Source organism: Gymnodraco acuticeps, unplaced genomic scaffold (assembly GCF_902827175.1).
Source record: "Gymnodraco acuticeps unplaced genomic scaffold, fGymAcu1.1, whole genome shotgun sequence".
Lineage (NCBI taxonomy): Eukaryota > Metazoa > Chordata > Actinopteri > Perciformes > Bathydraconidae > Gymnodraco > Gymnodraco acuticeps.
Window position 1 is genome coordinate 1,042,826 of NW_022990358.1, and position 21,859 is coordinate 1,064,684.

General features: G+C 41.1%; 1 protein-coding gene across 1 annotated transcript in view; it reads right to left on the minus strand.

The window, feature by feature from the left end:
- Window positions 1-241: 241 nt before the first annotated feature.
- Window positions 242-21,859, minus strand: part of ccbe1 (collagen and calcium binding EGF domains 1) — a 40,374-nt gene continuing 18,756 nt past the window's right edge. Inside the window, exons 3-11 of the mRNA XM_034224134.1 lie at window positions 11,882-11,934; window positions 11,560-11,694; window positions 10,366-10,503; window positions 9,288-9,397; window positions 7,289-7,397; window positions 6,873-7,012; window positions 5,379-5,414; window positions 1,239-1,274; window positions 242-756 (exon numbers count right to left, since the gene is read on the minus strand). Of these exons, the coding sequence (XP_034080025.1) occupies window positions 481-756; window positions 1,239-1,274; window positions 5,379-5,414; window positions 6,873-7,012; window positions 7,289-7,397; window positions 9,288-9,397; window positions 10,366-10,503; window positions 11,560-11,694; window positions 11,882-11,934 (1,033 nt within the window). The 3' untranslated portion in view covers window positions 242-480. The remainder of the gene's footprint in view (window positions 757-1,238; window positions 1,275-5,378; window positions 5,415-6,872; window positions 7,013-7,288; window positions 7,398-9,287; window positions 9,398-10,365; window positions 10,504-11,559; window positions 11,695-11,881; window positions 11,935-21,859) is intronic.

Here is a 21,859-nt window from a genome sequence, read left to right on the forward strand (position 1 = left end):
ATGTCTCCCTCTGGTGGAGAACTATCCAACAACTGAGAACCAAACATCGATCCAACATCTTTGTATGTATTATGAAAAAAGGAAACGTGTATTTTGGGAAAAATGAGTTCAATATTTACTTTGGTGACCATGTGGCAAAGGAATCTTTCATTAGATGTGTTATTATTTAGACATTTGGTGGCTCTATTTCTTATACAAATTGTGGGAAAGAGAAACATTTACATAAAGTAAAGACGTCAAATCTGATTAAAGGAGACTTGTTTAATGTGCCGTGAAGGAAACATGTGTTTCATGCATTTGCACATTCATGCATTTGCACATTCAACTAATTTTGTTAAAAAATAGTCACACAAACTCTTGTATATCATATAAAAATAAACCTCTGTGATAAAAAGGCATACAGTACACTCTGTTTAAATAAAAAAGCATACACACTTAAATATTTACACCTGACAGTATCATATATAAACCCAAACCCTTTTAAATATTCCAGTTAAAGTCTGTTCTCTCTCGCGCTGGTTTCCACTTCCTGTCTCTCTTTGATCCTCCGCCTGTTCGTGGTGCAGGTTCCTTGTAGTCCTCACCTGAGCCGGTCTCCAAATTGTCCTGGGTGTCCCTCCAGCTGTCGGGGACTGCAGGAAAGTCCTCCCCCGGAGAGGGCAACGGGCGCCCGTACACTTTGTTCTGCAGGTCAGTGATATCGTTACGGATGTCTGCCATCAGCAGCAGCAGGAAATCAAAGGAGCCCGGAGGACCCTGGGGATTGAGGACAGCAAAACGTTATCATTGAATCATGCACAGATTGCACCGGACACACAAAAACGTATAATTTTACAAATATTTATCTTATATTTATTTAGTATTTGTGTAAATATAAAAGTTACTCTCATATTGAATCGAAAGATTTCTTCTGCGTCTGTATTTACTGAGAAACCACGGAGATGTTCCCAACAAAACTCCAGCTGACCAATGGACTGTCTGCAAGTGGCCACTGGCTACTGAGCTGTTCATCATGATTTGTTAACGTTAGCACCATCAGTGTTTATCTAAGGGGATAATGCTTACACTGTACTGGATACTATTTACTTTGAGTTTGACAGTGTCATTAGCTGTGGTGCTTAATGTCCAGAGTCCACAGTGGTCTGTTTTTCAGTCATGCTTTTGTTAAACTGTATTGTTCTGGATAATGGTAACCAGTTACAATGGTGAAGCATCAATATAGATAGGAAGAGTCTTACTGGTGGTCCGACAGGCCCAGAAGCTCCTCTATCTCCCTGGGGAAACAAAACAATTATTTAGCTTACACGAAATACAGCCAGGGGGGGAAAACATAAATAATTCATATAATGCTTGTCAGGGAACATTTTCAAAATAACTAGGGGAAAGGTAGCAAGAGAGTCAGCGAGAAGTGCCGCTAACAAACCTTTGGCCCTTAGGGGTCCTGTATTCGGACAGGCCAATCAGAGCCGTTTATCTTTGAACATGGGGACACTGGGCTGTCATGTGGGGATACAGTGCTGTTATGTTTCGAATGTGGCATTTTAAAACAATTAAAATGAATAGTCTGAGCAACAAGTACAACAATTACTTTTATCTTTTAAACTTTGCATATCAGCAACAGTGTGTGTGAAGGGGCATACACTTTGTCTCACTCTGTCGTGACCTGCTTTGGTAAGAGTTTGATTGACAGATGTTTAATCCAAACAGCTATTTGGATTTGGATGTATTTTTCAAAAGTTCCAGCCCTTTTTTCTAGAAAGTTTCCAATCTGCCTCTCAGATGGTTCTGTGTAGTAAACCATCTGGCGTCAGGTTATGAGTCCAGGGGAAGGCAGAGAAATCCCAGCTCTGACGTTTAAAAACACAACAAATCATCACCAACAAAGCTCACTAATTAACATGTTGTGCTTGTTAACAGTTTAACTGAATGCATATAGTTTTGTGTTCGGATTACACAAATGTGATACAACATGTTAATTAGTGAGCTTTAGAGGGGCTGGTAGGTGTATTTTATTTGGAAAGAGCCTCTCTCGTTTCCCATTGAATCCAGTGTTAACGGTTTGCTAAGCTCTAATATATTTTAGCTTAGCATTATCATAAAAAATATATTATGATTTCATATTCTCTAGTTTCATACAGAGGTTACCATGGTGTTGACTCCCTTGCAGAGAAAGCTAATAAGTGTATTTCCCAAAACGTGGAAATCATTCTAAAATGTGTGAAATTTCAACGTGAACATGATGAAGTGATTTCATTTAACACTAAACATGCTGTACATGAAAATGTGAAGTATCATGGCAGCCTGTTGACCTACGGTAGCACACACACACACACACTCTCACACACATTGACCTGACCGCTGGTTGTTAGAGGGCTCAGGGTCACACTGAGGCTGTGAGTGTTTTGGCAGATGGTTTGGATTTGTGTCTCAGAGACAGATTACCATCAACCTCCAATCTATCCACATAAACATCCACGCTGTACTGAAAGAATACCAAGGTACTATGTCAATAAACCGGATGCACCTAAGTTGTTCCATACGTGATCCACAAGCTAAGCAAACAGCGTTGAGGGTATAACACGATGCCAGAGCCAACACAAGTCCAGACTCTCATCAGCTCTTTCACCTTTCACTTCTCTAAATCAGTGTGACAGGGATTACCGGGCATTCTAGATTTATTATTGACCACATTATAATAATCCTGTAATGCTGTATTAAATCAGCCACAGTTTTCAAATTACATTCCCAAAAAATAGGTATTATATGATTTACATTCTTATCATTTTGTTGATCAACGGTATTTCATTTCATTTCAAACCTTTATTTAATCAGATTGGTCCCTTGAGATCATAGATCTCTTTTTCAAGGGAGACCTGCAGCATATAGGTTCCACATGAAACATAAAACAATAAAGGACATCATACATTATATTTACAGGATACATTTACATAGTTATAAACATTTACAAGTGCCCATAGTATCAACAAGCATTTCATTTAGCCTAGCTTTAAAAACATGCAGAGGAATGAGATTGCTCAGTTTCAATTCTTGCTGAAGATTGTTCCAAGCAAGTGGAGCTGCGCACATAAAAGCTGTCTTACCTAAGACAGTCCTTGCTCTTGGCACATCTAACAATACTACATCATGCGATCTCAGACAATAGCTGCTTGCAACTCTCTGTGTGATCAGAGAGCAGATATAATACGGGAGTTTACCCGACAAAGCTTTATAAATAAACGTGTACCAATGACTGAGCCTCTTTACAGTAAGTGATGGCAGACCTGCCTTGGCATACAGGGTACAGTGATGAGTAAGTGTTTTACAATTAGTGACAAATCTCAGTGCGCTGTGATAGGCGGCATCTAACTTGTGCAGGGCAGGTGCATTCATATACAACAGATCACCATAGTCCAGCACAGGTAAAAAGGTCACAGTGACTAGCCTTTTCCTGGCTTCAAAAGAGAAACAGGACTTGTTTCTGAAAAAGAAACCTAGTCTAACCCTCAGCTTTTTAAGCAGGTTATTGACATGAAGTTTAAAAGTAAGACAATCATCAAGCCAGATACCTAGGTATTTATAACAGGTAACCACTTCAAGTACTTGTCCTTGAATAGTAACAATATCTAAAACAGGCTCTGGTGTATTTTTAGCTTTTGAAAATAGCATTACCTTGGTATGATCATGTCTTCACCTCTACCGTTTATTGGCTGCATACTACTTTCACTGGCTGTGATCCAGCAGGATGTCACTCGTCAGAATCAACTAAAACTGAGCAGAACTGCAACTTCCCATTAAAAGCCATTCAAAGGAAGTAGATTTATTTTTTCAAAAAGAAGCTCACCTTTCTACTTTTGTTGCCACAGTCTCTTAGGATGTTTTTAGTTGATAAATATAACTTGAACGTCTTCATTAGTACTCCATTTCTAAATGAGGAGAGTCAAACTCAGCTCCAAAGCACACTGCAGATGTCTTGAGAACAGCAAATATGCCATCGTATCTGTCTGACCTCAGCTGCTCTGTTCTAGGAAAATAGCTAAATAAGAAATGAGTGTGCGAGCTAATCTGGATTAATCCAAAAACATGTGAAAAATGTAAACACAAATCTCACTGTAACTGTAGAGGAAACTTCTGTGTAGCTATGCACTGGGAGTCACCGACTCAGGAAGGAGACACGGTAGGAGCAGTAGCTTTGATGTCAAACACATGATGGTTTATTTGGAGTTAACGGCCGGAGGATTCACATCACAAGTCCAAGAGTCAGAGGTTCTGACTTCACGGTAGAGTTGCCACGTCAATTCTGAAGAACTCTACCCCAGACCCATGTATTTAGCTAGTTCAGAGAGCATCATCAACATGCTGCATAACAAGATAGAATGATAACACCTCTATCAGCTGACGCCAACAGGCAGGAACAGGGAGACAAAACACTGAGAGCACAGCAGCCAAGGTTACAGGTGCCTGTGCTCAGTCAGGACAGTTTGAACTGATACACTGGGTCAAAGTTATGGGCCTTGGAAAATATTCCACAACAGTAACCACGCTGGATTCTACATTGTGCCTCCTTAATCTGAGGCTTAACCATCTGCTGGGACCTCCTTTTTAACACTTTGCCCGAGGCTTCCCGCGGAGGCAAAGCAGAGAAAACATTCCAGTTATCCTTTTGAAATATTGTTGCTAACTATCATCAACTGATCCAAACGCCCTGTTCCTATAATCCATGTGATTATCCAGACAACCACCACATCCCAGAGGAATGAACAATCTCCACACTGGTGGTCAGCAGCAAGCTTCTTGTGAATTGGGTTGATTCTGAACCGGAGAATGGGAGATAAAACACTCTAAACAAACAGTGCTCTTCTGATATAATCTGTAATCTTAAATCTGATTAACAAAAAAAGTGTTGTACCAGGTACAATTATTTGAACCGATACATGTCGACTCACAGTGAGAAGCAACCCAAGTGTGCCTACTGCGTTTGGGCACACCAATCTCCCTCTTTTGCAGTAACTTGCAGTGATCCTAACATCTGCAGGGATAAACTGAGGATTTGTGAGGATCCTGGCACCTGCTTTCTGGTTTTCCCCCTGTAGAAATGTGAAGATATTGGCTATTGAGAAATAGATTTTGACAGACATTGTTGGCAGATGATTCAAATGTATCTAGTTGGTACTTCCCTTTAAGAGAGGCCTTGTTCTGTCAGCCAAGAGTCAATTTATGTTGCCAAGATGAATGAGTTTTGTGCCTGAGGGGCGACATGCTGGACCACGGTTTGGTAATACGCAACTGAAAAAGAGGCTCTTTTCTAGAAAGTTGCCTATAGTAAGGTTGTGTTATACAGATGGGAAAAGATAAGGTGACTAAGTAGAATCTGACCTCACCTTTAGGCCATCCTTTCCTGGCGCTCCTGGAAGCCCCTGTTAGATAAAGGAAACAAACAATCTGCATTTCTGTATTATAGTTTATTTTCACATTTCTAAAACATACAACAGGATACTGAGAAGCGCATTCATATACATGCTCATGAGACTATCTATCTGATGGCAGCCTGACCTTACACCCAGAAATGTGTTGATGTTCAGTTCAATATTTTCACCAAAACTCATTTATTCCAAATCTCTTTCAATTCAAAACTGACATCTCGACCATCAACGATCATCCCAGATGAACTTTGTGCCTGCCTCAAGGCTTTCTTGAGATCTTCTCAGTGCTTTGATCTCTTTCCTAGAATAATCATCATTAAAGCAGGGTGAAGACATTGTATAGGGAGCAGGGCCAATATTCAGATCAGTACCACGCCTGTGAGTCACACACTAAACCCCATTCATCATCTCTGAAGCCCTGACATGCAGAGGAACACATGTGACCCGGTGGCTAAACCTCACAACTGTGTTCAGAATCTAATCAGGTTTCTGTGTGGAGAGAAGGACAACTCCCTTTGAGTCACGAACATGTGCACTGATTCAATATATTAACGGGTCATGAGCATAAAGAGTTGTGTATTAAGACTCACATCGAAATGTCACACGGACACAGAAAGCAATAGATCACATACCACTATAAAACAGCGTTCCTCACCTCTTGGTTTGGCAGCGTGCAGATGGTGATGTACAGAAACTAATTATGTTGACAGCCTGATTTATCAATAAGCAGATTACATAAATACTCAAATATGTCTTTATGTTCACATCCCGCACATTCTTGACTCAGATCCCACACTTTAACACGCAGGCAAAGACAGAGCGCTGCACAATAAGGCAGCAAGCCAAAGAAAACAACTAAAGCTGTAAATGGATTCTGCCTTCTTTGTTATGTTTGCCATTACAGTGTGTCATCCTCTTTCACAGTGCAGACGTGTGCTTTGCTTTAAGAGGCTGGCTGAAGGGAAGGGTCTTTTCTCGTCTCTTTGAAATGTGTCAGTTGAAAAACAAAATATATTTGGTTCCTCTCAATTCGTGCTCCTTTTATAAAGACAAATCAATCACAGCTCTCCTGGGGCTGTCTCCTGTCATAATGCGGGTTTACTAAATTACCTGGATGATCTTTGGTTGAACAAATAATAAGTCTGAAACTTAGATGAAAGTAAAGAAGAAGCTTGCTCTCATTCAAATTCATTTAGTAATAACAACATGAAACATTATAGCAAAGGTGATCAAGCATAGCTCTGTTTGTGTGTGAGGTTCCTGTCTCACACACACATTCATACCTGGTACTTCTGAAGCCTATACTGTTACATCTGAGAAATGTTACAAATGATATACAATCTAAAAAGCTGAGGAATGGAATCTTTTGTATCTGGGATGAACCCCTGGGTTGCAGAGATGATCAAACACAATCATTCATAGCAACTACAAAGTGTGTATTTATTAACTGACCACAGGTCCTCTGGGGCCCCGTTTGATGTGTGACAGGTCTGGTGTGGGTCCAATGGGTCCCATCAAGCCCCTGGGACCATGAGGCCCAGGAGGCCCCAACAGTCCTGTAAGTCCGGGAGGGCCCTCTGGTCCTGGCTCACCTTTAACAATACAGATAAGGAAAAACAACTGATCACAAAAGACACAGCATTTATGATGATTTTTGCAAAATGGATAAATGCTTCTTGCTTTAGAGATGCCTTAAACTGACCAAGTGTTAAACCTCATCATTGGCCCTGTAGGCATGTTGAGGTGAGCATGTAGCTTAAAGCACATTCCCACAGAGCCTTTAGCATTACCAGAGACACTCTTTGAGACTTGCTGGTTTCTTTATGCAGTCTGACACAGTTGTATTATCTTTAGCTCCATGTGTTTACCTGGAGGTCCAGGGAAACCTGGCGGCCCTGGTAGAAATATGGGCGATGTCCCAATTTTCTCGCCGGTCATCTGCTCAGGGATGTCAGCACTGTTTGACAGCACAGCCATCTTGAATAAGGATGCAGGAAAACAAATGATTGAATAAACAGGATAATTACAAATAACTGAATGAGTGAAATAATAAATAGAGCTTAGACAAAAGAAATTACACATTCTGTCATGGGATGAAATATTTTGTTCATTCCTAAAAATGCTTTTACACACAATAACTCAAGTTCTGTAGTGTCAAACATGACAGGAAAATTACACACTTAAGGTCCAACTTCAAGGCAAATTATGTTAAAATGATAAGATGGAAGCTGATCTTTCATCTGCTCTAAAACAGACAGATGGAGGGCCAGACAACCCCTCTGCATTATTCACAAGACCAGGAGAGTTCCTGCTCTCTATGCTAAACAGCATCGTTGGGAAAAGTTATCTTTGATCTCTGTGTAACATCACACACACACACACACACACACACACACACACACACACACACACACACACACACACACACACACACACACACACACACACACACACACACACACACACACACACACACACACACACACACACACACACACACACACACACACACACACACACACACACACACACACACACACACACACACACACACACACACACACACACACACACATACCATGTATACATCACTTCGGGGGACATTACATTGACTTACATGCATTTCCTGGAGACTTATCCTAACCTTATCCATAACCAACACATGCCTAACCCTAACCCTTACCCTTAACCTAATCCTAACCAAGTCTTCACCCTAAAATAAGATAAGATGGACTTTTATTAATCCCTCGTGGGGAAATTGTTTCTCTGCATTTGACCCATCCTAGTGTTAGGAGTAGTGTGCTGCCATTTCGAACGGCGCCCGGGGAGCAGTGTGGGGAACGGTGCCTTGCTCAGGGACACCTCGGTAGCACTTGGTCTTGCCGGGACTTGAACTGGTGACCTTCCAGTTGCCAAGTCAAGTCCCTATCGACTTCGCCACCCCCAACATTAATGATTCCCCTCATGGGGACCTCCAATTTGTCCCCATAAGGGAGGCGAGTCCCCACACGTGACTGTGTAAACAGATGTAGGTCCCCACAAGTATAGTAATGCTAGGCCACACACACACACACACACACACACACACACACACACACACACACACACACACATACACACACACACACACACACACACACACACACACACACACACACACACACGTCATGGTTCACCTGCTGATCAGTGAGCATTATGCAAGACTGTATGTGGCCTGTGACCTTGGGCACAGGTGTTTGAACCTCAGTGTGAACCTACATTGATACTCTAACCTTCCCATGATGTGAGTAACTGAGTATATAATCTCTCATATACTGTAATAATATACAGTTTTTAAATTTTGTTTTCTTAATATAGTAAAGATCATGTGCTGTATAGCTGCATGAGCCCGTAGACCACACAGCTGGAAGCAATATATAATGTGTTAGAGTGAGGTGTTGAGTGCCACTGGTGACGGGCTCGTGCTCAGATAGGTTCAGACGCTGTGATTACACCCAGGGAAACGTAGCCGCACTGTGGAGTTTCACACAAATTGCCCACCAATTCCCACTTATGGAAGGAGTCTACCAGCTACAGTTGTTTCAGAATTTTTTTATTAGGAAGTAAAGTGCTAAGATAAATCTCAAGGACATTTTCATAATAAGCCTGCTGTTGTTCCTGATATACAGTCAGGTATGAACACCTTGGAGATAAAGTGAGATCCTAGGTGGTCATAAAAGAAACTGAACATTTTGCAGATATTCAGCTGAATCAAGAAGAGCTTTGTGCTGTCAACCAGAAAAGCTGCAGGATTTCAGGATGCAGGGTTGTGATAAAAGTATTACAGGTCAATTGCATAGATAAATAGTTCTTGTTCTAAATTCTTACCTTCTGTTTAAGCTGCAGGACAGACATCCTGATCTGGTTGAAATCGTCACATGTGGCTGAGCAAGTTCCAGCATTCATTGCGTTGTCAGCCTTCTCAAACAGATGCACTGCTGGGAATTGGGTGAAAAAAGGTTTCTGTCACAAAAGCTACCAGAAAAGACATCTTTTAGAAAATACTCCTGTGTTAGTGATAGTTTGGTGACAGTTTGATTGGCTGTTACTGCTTACTTGTGAATGAGTAGTTTATATATATGTAACATATACTGTCTAATTTTTTTAATCAAATTTGAGGAAAGATGTCATGTCAACTGTCAGAATGAAAAATTCACAAATATTTGCATGTTAACTCGTAATAAAAAATAAATCGTTTTGGAGAATGGATACAGTATTATAAAACATAATATCACAATACTGAAGTGTATCAATATTTTCTCATAAATACATTCTAATATTTAAACATTTTGACTTATTTAATACCTACAACTCTTTACTCAGAATTTAAATGAAAATATTACAATTTAAGCAGTAAACTTACACCATCGAGTAAAAGGAAACACAACAGGAAAAGCACAGAGCTTTCTCTGTCTCTGGTCTGTGGTAGAATGGGCCCTATTCTACAAATGCATATTGAATGCAATGTCTGGACACTATTTTCCCAGAGAGCAGCGGGACATAAAGCAGGAGCATTTCTACATGAACCATCGTTTCTCATTCTCCAGCTTTTGCTGTAATGTTTTAGTAGGTAATGGAAGATAAACTCATGGGAGGAAGTAGCAAATCTGCAGCCCGTCACTGCTGAATCTGGGGCAAAAAAAGACTTTATCATCGCTTGTTACGTTTCCCTCAAATGCATCCAGCAAATCAAAAAAGACCAGGAGTCAGGGGGGCAGCGGTGTGTTTGGGAGACAGACATGTTCTGAAATGCAAAAGGAGCTGGGATGTGTAATGACTACCAGGTGTCTGTGTTTGCAGCACCCCCCCCATCTCCTTTTCTCCCACCAAATAACAATGTGTGGTCAGCTTCACATCGCAGCCCTTGAGTAAAGAGAAAATGTCTGAGTAAAAATAGTATTCTCACCTCTCTCCCCCTTGGTGCATGTTTTCCCATCTTCTTCCAGGAAATAGTCTGTCTCACACTCACACCTGTAGCTCCCCGCAGAATTCAGGCAGATCTGAGAGCACGTAGTCATGTTTTTATCTGCACATTCGTTGATGTCTATATGTTGTAGAGACAGAAAGAAACAGCAGAGACACGATAAAGAAATGAAAGAAAGGCTGTGTGGATTAACACACACTTATCCAGTAACATATACAAGTACAGAAAAGCTATATTGTTATCCTTTACACTCAAAGTATAGGATATATGATTGACTGCTGCATTTAATAATTTGATACAGACAATACCCATCTTCTAGGTTGTATGTGTACAAGGTGGTCCACTGAGAGATGTTTAATGTCAAAGGGTAAAAAATAGAAAATGACATGGCTAACATGAATTACTTGTATATGAGCATAATTAAAAGCATTATTTAAAGCCAAAATAAACTTCAAATAACTAATGTATTGTGTTGTCGATGGGGCACTTTATTTTAAAAACAGCAAAACAAAAACATGCAATACTATGCTCCAGTTTATTTTAATTCAGTGTTGGGAAAACTTGAAGCGGCTTTTTGTCAAGCTCTGTTTTTTAAATGCGGATGCACTAGAACAATCAAATATAGAAATGGTGTAAAATAGTTTGACTTCCTGTACTTAAGGATTGCTAAGAATAAAGAGTTCCGGTCTCTTTGAACTGATATAAAACATACATCTCAGTGTTTCTCAAACTTTTTCATACCAAGGACCACTTAACCAATAAAAAAACACTCGCGGACCACCTAACTCCACAAATATCCAAAAACACATCGTTTTTTACAAATCGCCTGATAATGGTACAAACAAGTGGCAACATGTGTGATGAAGGTGTTTATCTGGGCTATATCATGCAATCGAAAGTGAAACTTAAGCTCATTCCATTGCGGAGATATTCCCGCGAGAGTGCGGAAAACTTTAATTAATTAATTAATTTCAAATGTGAAATTTTACCAATATACTCACGGACCACTAGGGGGCGCTCACGGACCACCAGTGGTCCGCGGACCACACTTTGAGAAGCACTGGATAATGCCAGAATGTAGATTGGCCTAACACTTTCAAACAATTAAAATATGAGAATGTTACGTATATACTAGTTTTTAAAGATGAATTCATGAGGTGTTGTAGAGGTGCTCACCCAGACAGTAGGGTTTCTCTCGATTCCTGTGGCGCTCACGGTCATAGCGGTAGCCGCGGTAACAGGTGCACACCACTCGACCAAAGTGGTCGGTGCACTGTTGCTCACAGGGGGCGCCAGCACACACATCATAGTCTACAGAAATACATGAGGCATTTCATCAGCTAGAAAACAAATGTAAGAGGCAACAACTTGTTGAACATTCAGTGAGGTTAAACAAGGGAAAGTTAAGTAAAGTACATACAGGCACTGATGGGATATGATGAAAGATAATTACAAAATGATTACAAATGCGAGTTAGACATCCAGCAGTTTCCCCTACCTTCAGGAATGCACTGGCCCAGCACAAACTTGAAGCCATTACAACATTTCTTTCTGTAAAATAAAAGGACACATAAATTACATTACATTACATTGCATTTAGCTGACGCTTTTATCCAAAGCGACTTACAATAAGTGCGTTCGACCAACAAAATACAAACTTGAAGAAAACAGAATCATATAAGTACATCAGGCTTCATAGAGCAAAAACATTTCAAGTGCTACTCAACTGGCTTTAGATAAGCCAGTCCTTTATTAGTATATAAGTGCTTTGTTAATAGTTCTATCGCTCGAAGTGGAGTCGAAAGAGATGAGTTTTCAGTCTGCGCCGGAAGGTGTGTAAGCTATCTGCTGTCCTGATGTCAATGGGGAGCTCATTCCACCATTTAGGAGCCAGGATAGCAAACCCACGTGTTTTTGCTGATGGGAACTTGGATCCCCTTCGCAGCGAGGGTGCAGCGAGCCGTTTGGTTGATGCAGAGCGGAGTGCACGCGCTGGGGTGTACGGTTTAACCATGTCCTGGATGTAGGAAGGGCCAGATCCATTCGCAGCATGGTACGCAAGTACCATTGTCTTGAAGTGGATTCTAGCAGTTACCGGAAGCCAGTGAAGGGAGCGGAGGAGCAGAGTGGTGTGGGAGAATTTAGGAAGGTTGAAGACCAGGCGAGCAGCTGCATTCTGGATGAGCTGCAGAGGTCGGATGGCACATGCAGGTAGACCAGCCAGGAGGGAGTTGCAGTAGTCTAGGTGTGAGATGATGAGAGCCTGGACCAGAACCTGAGTCGCTTTCTGAGTCAGCTGGGGACGCATCCTCCTGATGTTGTAAAGCGTGTATCTGCAGCAGCGGGTTGTAGCAGCGATGTTTGCAGTGAAGGACAGGTTGTTATCTAGGGTCACACCCAGATTCCTTGCAGTCTGAGTCGGGGAAACAATAGAGGTGCCGATGTTGATTGTTAGGTCAAGAGTGGGACAATCTTTTCCCGGAAGGAAAAGCAGTTCAGTCTTGTCAAGGTTGAGCTTGAGGTGATGATCAGACATCCACTGAGAGATGTCAGCTAGACAAGCAGAGATGCGTGCGACGACCTGGGTCTCTGAGCGGGGAAAGGACAGAATTAATTGGGTGTCGTCAGCGTAGCAGTGGTATGAAAAACCATGCAGGCTAATGACTGATCCGAGCGAGTTTGTGTACAAGGAGAAGAGGAGGGGACCAAGAACAGAGCCCTGAGGGACCCCTGTAGTTAATTGACAAGGGTCGGACTCGGACCCTCTCCAAGTAACCCTGTAGGTGCGGTCTTTGAGGTATGAGGTGAGGAGGGAAAGTGCAGAGCCTGAAACTCCAAGTTCTTGGAGAGTGCGAAGGAGGATCTGATGATTCACCGTGTCGAATGCAGCAGACAGGTCCAAAAGGATGATGACAGAGGAGAGGGAGGCTGCTTTAGCAGTGTGCAGTTCCTCAGTGACAGCAAGGAGGGCAGTTTCTGTGGAGTGACCTGCCTTGAAACCAGACTGGTGCGGATCCAGAAGGTTGTTCTGATGGAGATAGCAGGAGAGTTGTTTAAAGACAGCGCGTTCAAGTGTTTTAGACAGAATCGGGAGGAGAGAGACAGGCCTGTAGTTTATAACATCAGACGGGTTGAGAGTGGGTTTCTTTAGGAGAGGGTTTACTCTTGCCTCCTTGAGACTGTTTGGAAAGTGACCAGAAATTAGAGAAGTGTTGATGAAATGGGTGAGAAACGGTAGAATATCAGGAGCGATAGTCTGAAGGAGGTTTGAAGGGATAGGGTCCAGAGGACAGGTGGTAGGGCGGGCAGAGGTAATGAGGGTAAGAACCTCACTTGGAGAGAGAGGGGAGAAGGAGGTTAGTGTGTGGGTGAAAGGAGGGTCTGGTGACCCAGCGGTGAGTAGAGGTGAGTCAGAAAAAGAAGAGCGAATATCATCAACCTTTTTTTCAAAGTGGTTAACAAAGTCGCTTGACAGAAGGGAGGAGGGGGAAGGGGCTTTGGGGGGGTCCAAGAGGGAGGAGAAGATGGAAAATAGTTTTTTGGGATTGGAATAGGAAGATTGGATCTTATCTTGAAAGAAAGTGCTTTTTGCCTGAGAGATCGAAGCAGAGAAAGAGGAGAGGAGAGCCTGATAGGTTAGGAGGTCGTCATGGTGTTTGGATTTCCACCGTTTCCGCTCTGCTGCCCGAAGGACGGTTCTATTAGCACGCAGTGCATCATTTAGCCAGGGAGCAGGAGGGGACTGACGAGCCTGCCGAGATGTGAGAGGACAGAGAGAGTCCAGAGAGGATGAGAGAGTAGAGAGGAGAGTTTCTGCAGCAGCGTTTGGAGGTAGTAGTTGGAACGAGTCCGAGGAAGGGAGGGCTGAGAGCACCGATGAAGAAGACAAATACAAAATACTTTTACAATCACATATTAGTTAACCATATTTCCACATGACCTGACATGTAATATTGATAGGGATCTGCAGAATATGTTGGGATCCAGTGACATGGTCTGTTTTTACTATTCTATTAGTTAATCTGGAAAACATCTTGTGAAGATAGATGAATGCACACACACACACGCACGCACGCACGCACGCACGCACGCACGCACGCACGCACGCACGCACGCACGCACGCACGCACGCACGCACACACACACACACACACACACACACACACACACACACACACACACACACACACACACACACACACACACACACACACACACACACACACACACGGTATCATTGCATTTGACCTGCTGTTCCATGTAGTTCATGGCCATTGACTCCTCTGATAATGGTTAAAAACCCCTGTTGGGTTCACTATAATGACTTTGTTGCAGTTCTTATTTCTCTTTAAAATGTCCCTTTTAAATCCCTCATTATTGTCTTAAACATCAAATTATTTCCTGCTCACTTGTTTACTTATTTTCTTTTTAAATGTTCTCCATTCAAATCCATGCACCTGCCCTTTAGATAATTGTATGGAATTTCATAGAGGCAAAGATAAATGAATGGATGAATTATTGTTTGTAGATGAGAAAAAACAAATGCTGATATAATGTGAGGCAACAAACTAATGATCTTCTCTTTTGCATTATTTCCTGATCTGTGTTCAGTTTCAGTAATACCAACTCCATGATAACATATTGTAGCAATATTCTATCAGCCGAGTCACATCATCATGAGGTGCTATTCATCCCTTGCTCTCACTCAGCGCTGAGGAAAAGTGCTACCAGGTGTTACTTTCAAACATGAGGTGATAAAAATAAATCCAATTACACCATGAAGTCATGGCAATATAGCGCAGTCACACTCACTTTGATACTGGTACTGGAAAACGATTATTCTGTAATGCTTTACAGCTTGTATTCAAAGCAGTTATGATGACAGGGCATCCTATGGGTCTGGTCATTTATTTTAATGAAAACTCGCTTCTCTGCTCAACAGCATTTTAAAACAATTAATGTATTTTTACTTTATTGACCATGACAGGAGGCCCACTGGGGAACAATACCCAGCTATGCTAGCCGCTAGGTTAGTCTGAATGGTTACGGCTAACATGCTAACATCCTCACAACAACAAAGTTAACATGCTGATGTTGTCATGTAAATGGTAATCATGTTGACCATGTTTAACATCTTAGTTAAGATATATATAATATAGTAATATTAGTAACGTGCTAACATTTGCTGGTTAGCGCGAAAATATCATGCAAAGTTTGGAAATTATTTCGTCATACTTTATGGCGTTATGTTGACAGTAACCGTGATGTATATATAAAAAAATAAACACGTGATAATAGGCTATCTTGTAATTAATCCAGCACCTTTTAAATAATTTCTGGTTCTTTGCGTTCTCATTCCACCCCCCAATGCCCCACCGAAAGAGTGTAATGCATTTGCCAAGAAAGAGACAACACACTCCGGCTCCTCAACGCTACACGCTAAGACTAAGAGGTCCAAATAAAATATGAGGAAATTAATTGAGGGGAAAGTTGTGAAAGAGTAAGAAGACAGTAAAACTCACACATTTAAGATTTATGTTCGTCCTGTAAGAGACTTGGAACACATTATGATCTATCACAGTCTCTTTTTGCATAAATTGCAGTTTCTCATCTTATAACTGAGATGTTCCATTAGTTACTTCCAATCTATTTAGTATTAATCAGATGTCCCGTCTAAAATAAGGTCAGGCTTTTGTGCATAACATAATCACATCAAAATAATCCTTGTAAAACAAAGTAAATCGCTGACTCTGCACAGCTGCGCTCCAATGACTCTACCTGATAGAGTCGAGTTATTTTACAGTCATATTCATGGATACAGGATATACAGAGCAGCCAAGTACTTATTCACTCATACTACTGAATATTTACTACGTAAAGAGGATTCACTAGTTCTTTCCTTGCAGCAGTTAAGGATCCCACTGAAGAATATTAACTTCATTCTCATTTCAAAGCTTTGATTACATAAATTACTTCTCAGGGGGGCCTCTATGACGTGGGTACAGGCCAGATATGTAGTGGATTTGTGCATCTAAATAATACTGTGTGTGCAATTCTGTATCAAAATATCTCTTAAAGTGCACATGCATGAGTTTATTGGCTTGCATTGCATGAGTCAACAGATTTGACATCCATTGGTGATTTACACAATAAGTGTAGTACTGAGAGAGGTCTGGATTCATGCACAACCCAGACACTTTCATTTAAAAGTTTTTCATTCTAATAAACTTCAATAAAGTGTGTTTGTTCACATTGTGTTTACAGGCACTTTGTTTAAAAGTGGGATGACGACCAGTAACCATCATTACAAAAATGTAACCAACAGGAAATGAAAGAAAGCACACTTGTTGACATATTTAAAGTGGACCTATCATGCTATATTTGAACAATATATTGTAGGGCCATACCTATACAAAGTATATAAATATAGGTTTTTTTTCAAAATACCAAACAGATCCTGCATTTTAGCCATGCCTCATTTCGCTCTATTTGCTCTTTCCAGCTCTGTTTTTGCAGGGGTTGATTCTGTGACGTAGCTTTAATGCAAATGAGCTGCAAAAGAGATCTCCGTCCTCCGTGTTTTATTCTTATATGATTATATAGAGTCATTATTCATTTGTTTTAAAGCTCAATAAATAACAAAGAAGACGTTTGACCGGCACTTTTCTAATTTTGTCCGGAAGATTTAAACTTTAACGGACATGTTGACCGGCAAAAAAAAATCTAACTGAAACTCTGCTGCACGGTCCCCTCGTTCCTTGGAAGAGGCGGAGAGGTGGGTGTTTGTCATCTGCTGGTGGAAAACCGGAGATAATTACAGTGCTTGCCTCAACGGGGAGGGATTGCATTGAATTACAGGAGCAAACGCTTGCCTCGGGGAGGGAGAAAAAGAGCCACAGCAGAGAATAAACAGAAGGGCAATCATGGCAACCATGCACGGGAAGTCTTCTACGCTTCTTTTTTTGGCAGACTACAGCGCCACTTACAGGCCTGGCATATGTACTACAGCGTCTCCAGCGCTTTCGAGCGGCAATGGCCGGCCGTGGCCCAACCCCACATTCCCCTGATAGGTGGAGAGTTGGCCATATGGGCGGAGCTCCTCGTTCCTGACGTCAGAGAAATTTAAATCTGTATCAGTCTGTATCAGATCCGTTCCAGCCCCGTTTTTAGAGATTTAGGTATGGAGGAAAAGAGAGAGGGTTGTGTTTTCTGACACTTGGTGAGTTCCCTGGAACACCGGGGACACATATTCATGTATAAAAGACGTACAAAAGTGCATTTTGCATGATAGGTCCCCTTTAATTTACAAATGCTAGCATGTTTTTAAAAAAAAATCCTTTCTAGAGTAGCTGAGTCTTACTTCAACTTCCTTAACGCTGCCTTCACCATCAACAATCTCCACTGCTTTCAGAAACGTGTACTCGAAAATGCAGTCGATGTGTAATCACACTTTTGAGAAGGCCTACATCAGCTACAATACAGCTTTATGCATCGCCTCTGTAACTATACATTCTAACCTTCGTCTGAGCAACTAACATTAGCATACCTGCCGACCCTACCGATTTGGGCGGTAGCCTACCGCTTTTGACGTATTTCTACCGCCTACCGACTTAGCTGGCTTTCCCTACCGATTTTCAATCTTCCCAAACTATAACAAATAAAAATGACACTACAGACACTGGACTCGACTTTTGGCAGACACCGTTTGCAGCGTGTCTGTGATCCCATCATACAAACAGTCCTCTGTGTTTCTGAAAGAGAAACAACGTGCAGACCGGGAGTAACGCTGCCTTTCCTCTGCACCCCCGGGGCTGAGTGAGGGAACAGAGACGAGGCATTTGAGTCCTGCAGGATTTCCCCGTTAATATCAGTGTCTCGAAAACACATGTTGACGACTGAAAGACATCCAGTGTTTAGTCTTTTCCTGAAGCATCCTTCACCTACAGTATCTCAACTGAAAGAGGACCACAAAACACACACAAAATATAATACAATATTGAGATTTGGGGATATTTATCTCCCAGTATTTCACTTTTTCTGACATTTTCAACACCAAACATGTCGTTAATGTCTCTGTTTAGTGAACTACAGCAATCTGAAAGCCTGTACATTATTTATATCACACTTTATCAGTAGACAAATGCAGGAAATTACTTTTTTTAATGCAATATTTTCTGATTTATGGCGCAACTAAAAGATATTTCGCTCTGTGCAAACCTTTGACTCTAATATGTCAACAACATGAAACAAGAATATGAACCTGGCTTTATCCAATGTTCACACAAGAGTTCTACATCCTGACACATCCTTCATCGACACTGTCTCAACTGAAAGAGGACCAGAAACACATTGAAAATACAATAAAATGTGGAGACTTTGGGAGATTTATCTCCCATTCTTTTACTTTTCGGGCATTTTACAGACCAAACATGTCGTTGATGTCACTGTTTACCAAACTACCACTTTTTCTGAAAAATGCATAAAATTATGCAATATATGTTAAATACATGGTTTATATATGTAATTACTGGGGTTCCATTTCTTCTGATTACCTAATTTGGGCGTGCACATTTCATTTAATTTAATTTAATTTAATTTCAAACCTTTATTTAACGAGATTGGTCCCATTGAGATCATAGATCTCTTTTTCAAGGGAGACCTGCAGCATATAGGTTCCACATGAAACATAAAACAATAAAGGACATTATACATTATATTTACAGGATACATTTAGATAGTTATAGACATTTACAAGTGCCCATAGTATCAACAAGCATTTCATTTAGCCTAGCTTTAAAAACATGCAGAGGAATGAGATTGCTCAGTTTCAATTATTGCTGAAGATTGTTCCAAGCAAGTGGAGCTGCGCACATAAAAGCTGTCTTACCTAAGACAGTCCTTGCTCTTGGCACATCTAACAATACTACATCATGCGATCTCAGACAATAGCTGCTTGCAACTCTCTGTGTTATCAGAGAACAGATATAATACGGGAGTTTACCCGACATGGCTTTATAAATAAACGTGTACCAATGACTGAGCCTCTTTACAGTAAGTGATGGCAAACCTGCCTTGGCATTTGCCGCGCGCAAACCTACCTCTTTTGGATTTGGAAAGGTTGGCATGTATGCATTAGCATGCTAACACACCAAGTGAAGATGGTTGTATGGTGTACAATGATGGCATGGCCTGCATGTTGGCACGCAAACGTTAGCATTAGCTAGTAATTGGAATACCCCTTAAGTGTAGGCAAATATAACTGTGTAGAAAATGCAAAACCAATGCAAAGCCAAACTATACAACGTTGTACTTTCTTTCAATTTGTGTAAGTGAATGACATCTCAGCATATGTTGGTGTCTGTGGGTGAGAGGGCACTGATCTGAGGATTGGTTTCGTGTGTGACCCAATATCTCATGTCATAATAAGATCCCCATGTGGACAGGAGGAACTTATAGCAAATAAGCAGCTTAGCAAAATAACCAGGGTCAGTTGAACAATCATGAGATAACAAACATCTATGTCCGTCTCCAGAAGATCATGAGAGGCGACAACATCCAATGGAAACTGGGTTCACATCAGTGTTGACTTTCACTTTTAACGGAACTGTATCTTTATTAAATTATGATCTATGGAAATTATTATTAACCCTATAATAATCAACCTTTCTCTCATTATATCATTAAATAAACAGGTCTACATTATTTATTATATTTAAAGCAAATAAAAGCACTTTTAAACAAAATAATAGTATTATCTGGGCTTCTGCATTAAAATAAATGATTTCATTTAAAAAAAAGTTTCTTTAGGTTGCCCCTTTAATAACCTTTAATATTTTGACACATGGACATGAAAACAGGCAGACCAGGAGAGGGAGAAACGACAACCAAGATGGAAATGATATGACCTGTCCACAAGTTAAAACAACATGCCTTGTGATGACACTGGCTGATGGATACTAGGCTGAAGGTCAAAGCACCAAAGCAATAAAATAACCTTAAACAAATGACAGGATTTATTTTGTGGGGGTGGAATATCTGCCAAATCTTTGATATGTATGGTGAGTCTCAGAGATAATCTGCTGATACATGAAAATACCACATCACATTCCAGATGTAAAAACCTAAACTGAAATGTGTTTAAAATGTGGTTTCAAGTGTTATAATCCAGGTAGAAAAACCTTGAAACTTTTGTCTACTTTAAAGATACAAATTGTCAAGTGACATATTGTAGTAGTCCCTCACACCTTTCCAACATTTTAAATGCAGTGTGTATGCTTAAATAAAGTATGTAATTATTTCCAAACAGCTTTGTTAACATTTAAACAACTGTCTTAATCGATATCGGGCATTGATAATTCAAAGGGGTTATTTAACAGTCCCCCTCGGCTCCTCTCACTGTGTGTAAACAGCAGAAACAGCTCAGATCTACATCACCCACCACAGCCACACTAGGGGACAGTCAAAGCGCATGATATGAATGTGCCTTTGTTATTTGAGCTTTCAATAGACTAACTCCTATCCAAAAGATTAGGCATGGGTGATTAGAGATGAAACTCTTTATAATATTCAGTGCACAAAACAAGATCATGCTGAGTCATTACGCACGGAGGCTTCGCACCTTTCATAACAACAGCTAAGAATACAATGCTGTGCCAGCTTGTTAGTGGCTCGTGCACTTCATGCAAATCAGAAAACAAATGTAAAACACATGTGGATTTCATTCATATTCATGAGCCAGAGAACAAGGGGGGGAAGCTATCCCATAGGCCTACATGCCACTTTTCTACAATAATAATAATGAGTTTTCACACACACACACACACACACACACACACACACACACACACACACACACACACACACACACACACACACACACACACACACACACACACACACACACACACACACACACACACACACACACACACACACACACACGTTGATTGACATTAGACTTCAGTCCCATTAGGCTGTGAGTCCTGCACTTGTTCAACATGAGCACATCACAGACAGTCTGATTGTTTGGCCACCTGTGCCTTTTTTCACCTAAGGGTTAGTTCATTTTGCCACTGATCCATATCCTTTTACAGCCCCCCCACCCCATGAAATCTAGACATAGATTAGTCTGACCTCAGTTACTCCCCTGAACCAACACGGATTGGCTTGGCTTTGTCTTGTAATGAAACACACTAATTCCCACCGACACACACAAGTTAAATCGAACTAAAGCATGAGCAAAAACTGGATGACAACATGCATTCAGTTCATGCACCTTCACAAGAGAGGCCCTCCTCATCGCATCCCAGCATGCTCTTCTCTCTAACAGGGATAACAATCAGAAAACTTAAGGGTATCACACACGCAAACACACACAGCTGTTGGACAAAACATGCAGGCTGCTCAGTGGAGGCTTATTTGTCTTGCAGTGATATACAATAACATGTCTGCATTCCACAATAGTTGAATGCTTGTG